This window comes from Salvelinus alpinus, chromosome 10 (genome assembly GCF_045679555.1).
Source record: "Salvelinus alpinus chromosome 10, SLU_Salpinus.1, whole genome shotgun sequence".
NCBI lineage: Eukaryota > Metazoa > Chordata > Actinopteri > Salmoniformes > Salmonidae > Salvelinus > Salvelinus alpinus.
In genome coordinates this window covers 16345219-16352282 of record NC_092095.1, presented here as the reverse complement: position 1 = coordinate 16352282, position 7064 = coordinate 16345219, and the positions used below count along the sequence as shown (strand labels likewise).

Sequence of the window (7064 nt, the reverse complement as noted above, 5' to 3'; positions counted from 1 at the left end):
ATGACTACGAAGAAGAGACTGGAACTGGTACACAACCTGACTAGGCTAGGACAGCTACATGACTACCAAGACGAGACTGGAACTGGTACACAACCTGACTAGGCTAGGACAGCTACATGACTACGAAGAAGAGACTGGAACTGGTACACAACCTGACTAGGCTAGGACAGCTACATGACTACCAAGACGAGACTGGAACTGGTACACAACCTGACTAGGCTAGGACAGCTACATGACTACGAAGAAGAGACTGGAACTGGTACACAACCTGACTAGGCTAGGACAGCTACATGACTACGAAGAAGAGACTGGAACTGGTACACAACCTGACTAGGCTAGGACAGCTACATGACTACGAAGAAGAGACTGGAACTGGTACACAACCTCACTAGGCTAGGACAGCTACATGACTACGAAGAAGAGACTGGAACTGGTACACAACCTGACTAGGCTAGGACAGCTACATGACTACGAAGAAGAGACTGGAACTGGTACACAACCTCACTAGGCTAGGACAGCTACATGACTACGAAGAAGAGACTGGAACTGGTACACAACCTGACTAGGCTAGGACAGCTACATGACTACGAAGAAGAGACTGGAACTGGTACACAACCTGACTAGGCTAGGACAGCTACATGACTACGAAGAAGAGACTGGAACTGGTACACAACCTGACTAGGCTAGGACAGCTACATGACTACCAAGAAGAGACTGGAACTGGTACACAACCTGACTAGGCTAGGACAGCTACATGACTACCAAGAAGAGACTGGAACTGGACTGAAACAAAACAGTGGTTGTCAGAGTTTTGCCACGACTCAACTAAAGCCTTTTGAATGTGCCTGTGACCTTCCAGAAACACAAAGTAATGTTTCTGGCTTCAGTCCGTAGCTAATGGTTGAGAGTCAAATGAGGCTGAGATGTTTGTAGCCGGTGTTTGGTCACTCATGTCATTGTTTCTCATGCTGTGTGTGTGTTTTGTTTCGTGTGTGTGCTTTGTTTCGTGTGTGTGTGTGTGTTTGTCCAGGTGAGTCTGCTCAGAGCTCATGCAGGGGAACACCTTCTACTTGGGGTCGCCAAGAGGTCAATGCCTTATAAGGACTTCCTGCTCCTTGGTAAGAACTGACCAATCACCTCTCCTTTATGCCTCAGTAACACCCAGTCAAAACCTGCCATACAGGTCGTTGCCCTGCAAGACTGTTAAATACCCTGATAATCATTGACCAAGGCTTTATCTATGGAGGCCTCTGACTTAAACACTTCTTATCAAAGATGAAAATACATGGAAGACACATTACTTGGATTGCCCCTACAGATGATTTGTAGATGGTAAAACTATATAAATAATGAGTTAGTAAGTGGTGGTACATACACACAACGCAGGTACTAACACACACACATTGTACAAATTAATAACAGACAATGTACTGCACTGACACAAATGTTTTAGCATGCGTATAGAGAAGGGCCCTCAACATGTACTTCAATGACACAAATGTCCGATGATTGGTTGAAAGAAATTGATAATAAGAAGATTGTGGGAGCTGTACTGTTAGATTTCAGTGCCGCCTTTGATATCATTGACCATAACTGGTTCTGAACATCTCTAAAACTCAGAGCATTGAATTTGTTACAAATCATTCCATAAGCCCTAGACCTCAGCTGAATCTGGTAATGAATGGTGTGGCTGTTGAACAAGTTGAGGAGACTAAATTACTTGGTGTTACCTTAGATTGTAAACAGTCATGGTCAAAACATATAGATTCAATGGTTGTAAAGATGGGGAGAGGTCTGTCCGTAATAAAGAGATGCTCTGCCTTTTTGACACCACACTCCACAAAGCAAGTCCTGCAGGCCCTAGTTTTATCTTATCTTGATTATTGTCCAGTCTTGTGGTCAAGTGCTGCAAAGAAAGACCTAGTTAAGCTGCAGCTGGCCCTGAACAGAGCGGCACGACTTGTTTTTCATTGTAATCACAGGGCCAATATTAATACTCTGTATGCTAGTCTCTCTTGGCTGAGAGTTGAGGAAAGACTGACTACATCACTTCTTGTTTTTTAATAAGACACATACATATATTATATACATTAATGTGTTGGAAATTCCAAATTGTTTGTACAGTCAACTTACACACAGCACTGACACACACACTTATCCCACCAGACATGCCACCAAGGGTCTTCTCACAGTCCCCAGGTCAAGGAAATGTACAGTATTATACAGAGCTATGATTGCATGGAGCTCCCTTCCATTTCACATAGCGCAAGTGAACAGCAAACCTGTTTTAAAAAACAGATAAAGCTACACCTTACTGCACAACGCCTCTACCCCATGTGACCTACTAGCTGTGTGTATGTACTGACATGTACAGTATGTGTAACTGATAGATGCACACACACACACACTACATTTGAATGTTTTTAAATGTATTGTATGTAAATTGTATAGGCTTTTGTCTGTAATGTTTTATTCGTTATGTGTCGGACCCTAGAAAGACTAGCTGTCAACCCCCCAACAAAAATAATTATCGAATCACTAACAGACACACACAAACAGTACATCCCTTATAACACGTGGAAAGCACACACTCAACCCCCCTCCCAAAACACACACGGATCCCTCTGCCTCTCCAGGTAATGGGTGTGTGATCCATGGTAGCAGTGCAGAGGCAGAGATCGGTCGTGTCGCTAACCGTATTCTAAGTGAGCTGGTCCTGCCCTTCCAGAACATCCAGATAGATGACCATGAGTATGCTGCTCTCAAGGCACTCGTCTTCTTTGACCCTGGTAAAGCACTTGAACGTTTCCCCAACCAGGCAACCTTCCATACTGTATTTTCACACTTTTACACACACCCACACACACATAACCACCACACACACCCACACACACCACACACACATAACCACCACACACACCCACACACACCACACACACATAACCACCACACACACCCACACACACCACACACACATAACCACCACACACACCACACACACATAACCACCACACACACCCATACACACCACACACACATAACCACCACACACACCCACACACACCACACACACATAACCACCACACACACCCACACACACATAACCACCACACACACCCACACACACCACACACACATAACCACCACACACACCCACACACACCACACACACCCATACACACCACACACACCCATACACACCACAGACACCACACACACCCATACACATCACAGACACCACACACACTACACAATAGCTTTATTTATTCAACTGAACAAAGTTAATTTGAATAGTTTTGTTAATCATTGACATGTGACTGTTCTCTGTTCCTTTTGTTCCACCCGGACACCAAAAGTCTTCACACATTCATTTCATATCATTCATCAATACATTTTCTCCCTCTCCATCCATCCCTTCATCCGTCCATCTCTCCTTCTCTCCAGATGTCAAGTCTCTGCGTGATCCGTCTAAGATCAAGGCGATGCGTCTGCAGGTCCAGATGAGTCTAGAGGACTATATTAACGACCGTCAGTATGACTCCAGAGGGAGGTTTGGAGAGCTGCTGCTACTGCTGCCTACTCTACAGTCCATCACCTGGCAGATGATAGAACAACTGCAGTTTGTTAAACTCTGTGGCCTGGCCAAGATAGACAACCTACTGCAGGAGATGCTGCTGGGAGGTGGTTGTATGATAACATCACATTAATAACATTGTTAAGTAATATAGATGTTATGACGCTACTTGGAAGTAAGTAGTAGAGGGTACATTTAATGGTAAATATATTCTCCTGTGTCTTGATTGGCTGGTTTGTCTGCCTGTCTCCAGGTCTGGCATCAGAGCCCGCCCACCTGCACCAATCAGGCCACACCCAGTTAGCCCAGGACCCTTTGACTGGACACACACTGGTCATCAGCGCCATGCCTGCTACACACACTTCTCAGATAGGTAAGATTCACACACACACACATACATGAAGTTGTTCCTCAGATAGGCAAGATTCATGGGCATTCACTGGCAAGCAACCATGACTGCTCCATATTACCCTCTCTGTCCCTCTGGTGTGGCTCATCTGTCTCTCTCTCTCTCTCTGTCTCTCTGTCCCTCTCTGCCCCTCTCTGTCCCTCTCTGTCCCTCTCTGCCCCTCTCTGTCCCTCTCTGTCCCTCTCTGTCCCTCTCTGTCCCTCTGGTGTGGCTCATCTCTCTCTCTGTCTCTATCTCTCTTTCTCTGTCTCTCTGTCTCTCTGTCCCTCTCTGCCCCTCTCTGCCCCTCTCTGTCCCTCTCTGCCCATCTCTGTCCCTCTCTGTCCCTCTCTGTCCCTCTGGTGTGGCTCATCTCTCTCTCTCTCTCTCTGTCCCTCTCTGTCCCTCTCTGTCCCTCTGGTGTGGCTCATCTCTCTCTCTCTCTCTCTCTCTCTCTCTCTCTCTCTCTCTCTCTCTCTCTCTCTCTCTCTCTCTCTCTCTCTCTCTCTCTCTCTCTCTCTCTCTCTCTCTCTCTCTCTCTCTCTCTCTCTCTCTCTCTCTCTCTCTCTCTCTCTCTCTCTCTCTCTCTCTCTCTCTCTCTCTCTCTCTCTCTCTCTCTCTCTCTCTCTCTCTCTCTCTCTCTCTCTCTCTCTCTCTCTCTCTCTCTCTCTCTCTTCTTTCTGGTGTGGCTCGTCTATCTCTCTCTCTGTCCCTCTGGTGTGGCTCACCTCTCTCTCTCTCCCTCTCTCTCCCCCTCCACCTCCCCCTCTCCCTCTCTCTCTCCCCCCTCTCCCTCTCCCTCTCCCAACCATCTCCCCCCTTTCCCATCCCCCTTCTCTCTTCACAGCGTCTCCAGACACTCCTATCCCGTCTCCTCCTCAGGGTCCATAGATTATCAAGTCAACTTCAAGCCCCTCCTTCCTGCTGGATCCGCCTCCCACAAAGACGTACTACTCCCCCTCCCCCTGAGTGTACAGCACCCGACCCGCGAATAACAACTACAAAAAACTACAGAAAGTCTGTTCGATGGGAAAATATGGGAAAATGGGAAAATATACATTCCATGCGTAACTCGTAAATCATGCATTCAATGGTAGTGGCAAAGCTTGAGTTTGCCCTATGTGTGTAAAGGTGTAAAATATTTGATGTTTTCAACCCTATTTAGTGCCATAGGTTTTCACTCCAGTTTGGTAGTCTAGAAATGGAGTAATCTGTGTAAATTGTAGCATCTATAAATCAGTAGATTATTCCTAGTCTCTGAGCACTGTTATTATGGTGTAAATGACAGTATGTATTTAAGCTTTCCATAGGCTCATCATTGAAGATGGAGTGAGAGATTTGCTAATCACCGTATACATTATATACAGTATGTGTTTCTCAAAGCGATTAGGACTGTGTCTGCAACACATGATGTTCACGTGTTGCCATGTTGCTTGTGGTGTGCTGCTTTACTGGAGCATAATGTATTTGTCAAAAATATAACTAACTATATATTTAGTTCTTAATCAACTCTGCAGTGGCTTTTAGTCTTTTGAGATTACTGTTATGATATTATATGAAAACTGCCAAATTTGGTGTTTTAAATTCAGTTGTATTTGTCAAATGAATCTTATTGAAATTCTTTAGACTGTCAAATGGTGTATACACGTTAGACAATGTAAGCTGTGTATTGTGAACACTATTTTCATTGAATTGTAGCCTCTGCTTTTGTCTGCTTTTGCATGAACATGGACATAGTTATGAAAAAATACAGAGGTAATAGAAGTAACCCAGCAACCACGTTGTCCCATAACAGAGAAATGAAGGATACTGGCTCCCACTTGTGGTTTGTTTAGAAATATCAATTCTGTAATCACTAGATGGCCAAGGTGTCAATATGGTCAGAGAGGATGAGAAAGTATTTGAGGTATTTGTTATTAATGAATGATATAGATACGTTCCATATTTCCTTTCCTCCATGACCTTTCCCCCGACTGTTCCTATACATGTTCTATTGGTCTGGGTTATGTGGTGTGTGTCCATGGCTGGATTGGTCTGGGTTATGCTCTGTTTGTTGATGTGAGTTGAGTGAAAGCTCATTTTACCCCCTCATCTAAATGAAAATGAGAAAACACGAAAACTGTCTAGAAATAAATGTGCCTCCATATGAACCCTACCATACTGAATGGTTTAGTGTGTTATGTTTACACTCAGTCTTGGGTAGCTTACTTTCCAAATGTAATCCATTACAGTTTCAGTAAGTAACTTTTAGATTTCCCAAACTCAGTAGCATAATCTGATTACTTTGAGTTACTTTTAGATTACTTTCCCCTTAAGAGGCATTAGAAGAAGACCACAATGAATATTACCAATTGAACAAAATGATTGCGGGATAAATCAATGCTAGAGTTTACACAGCTAGCCATAAATGGATGTTGCATTTTACTTTATGGGTTATGTAGGCTTCTTCTTACCCATTGCTTCTGTACTTCAATACATATAATACAACGATTGGGCTATTCCTTTAAATTAATTAAAAACAATGTCTGTCAGATTTCTAGTCATTCCAATTCATTTTAATTTTCAAGAATAGGACTTAGAAAATATGGAAATATAGATTAGCCTAATTATTTTAGCAGAGCGTAATCCAAAAAACGAACGGTTTATTATTATACACTGTTGTTCATTTTGTTGTAATGGAGGACTGGTTGGGCTCATTGCCTCGAGTAAAAAAATTAATGCTGGTGTCACGGAATGACTTTGAGCACTACCGAAAAGTGCTATTTGCATGTGAAAAATTAAGGTCATATGCTGCATTTTCTCTAGGCCTATTGTTTACCTTTTAGTTGTTATTCCATACTGAAGGCTGGGATCCTCACTATGCAGCTGTTATTCCATACTGAAGGCTGGGATCCTCACTATGCAGCTGTTATTCCATACTGAAGGCTGGGATCCTCACTATGCAGCTGTTATTCCATACTGAAGGCTGGGATCCTCACTACGCAGCTCTTGCAAGAGCGCACTTTTCACTGTCTGTCCACTGGTCGCAAAAACAATGATTGATAGACAGTGTAAACTTCTTAAATTCAACCATTATTGGGTTAAAATACACATATATATTTG

The 7064-nt window shown here is 43.7% G+C and overlaps 1 protein-coding gene across 1 annotated transcript in view; it reads left to right on the top strand.

The window, feature by feature from the left end:
• LOC139531550 (hepatocyte nuclear factor 4-gamma-like) overlaps positions 1 to 6117 on the top strand; it is a 29244-nt gene extending 23127 nt beyond the window's left edge. The window contains exons 6-10 of the mRNA XM_071328082.1: positions 1031 to 1118; positions 2637 to 2789; positions 3445 to 3681; positions 3828 to 3947; positions 4810 to 6117. Of these exons, the coding sequence (XP_071184183.1) occupies positions 1031 to 1118; positions 2637 to 2789; positions 3445 to 3681; positions 3828 to 3947; positions 4810 to 4853 (642 nt within the window). The 3' untranslated portion in view covers positions 4854 to 6117. The remainder of the gene's footprint in view (positions 1 to 1030; positions 1119 to 2636; positions 2790 to 3444; positions 3682 to 3827; positions 3948 to 4809) is intronic.
• The last annotated feature ends 947 nt before the right edge of the window (positions 6118 to 7064 follow it).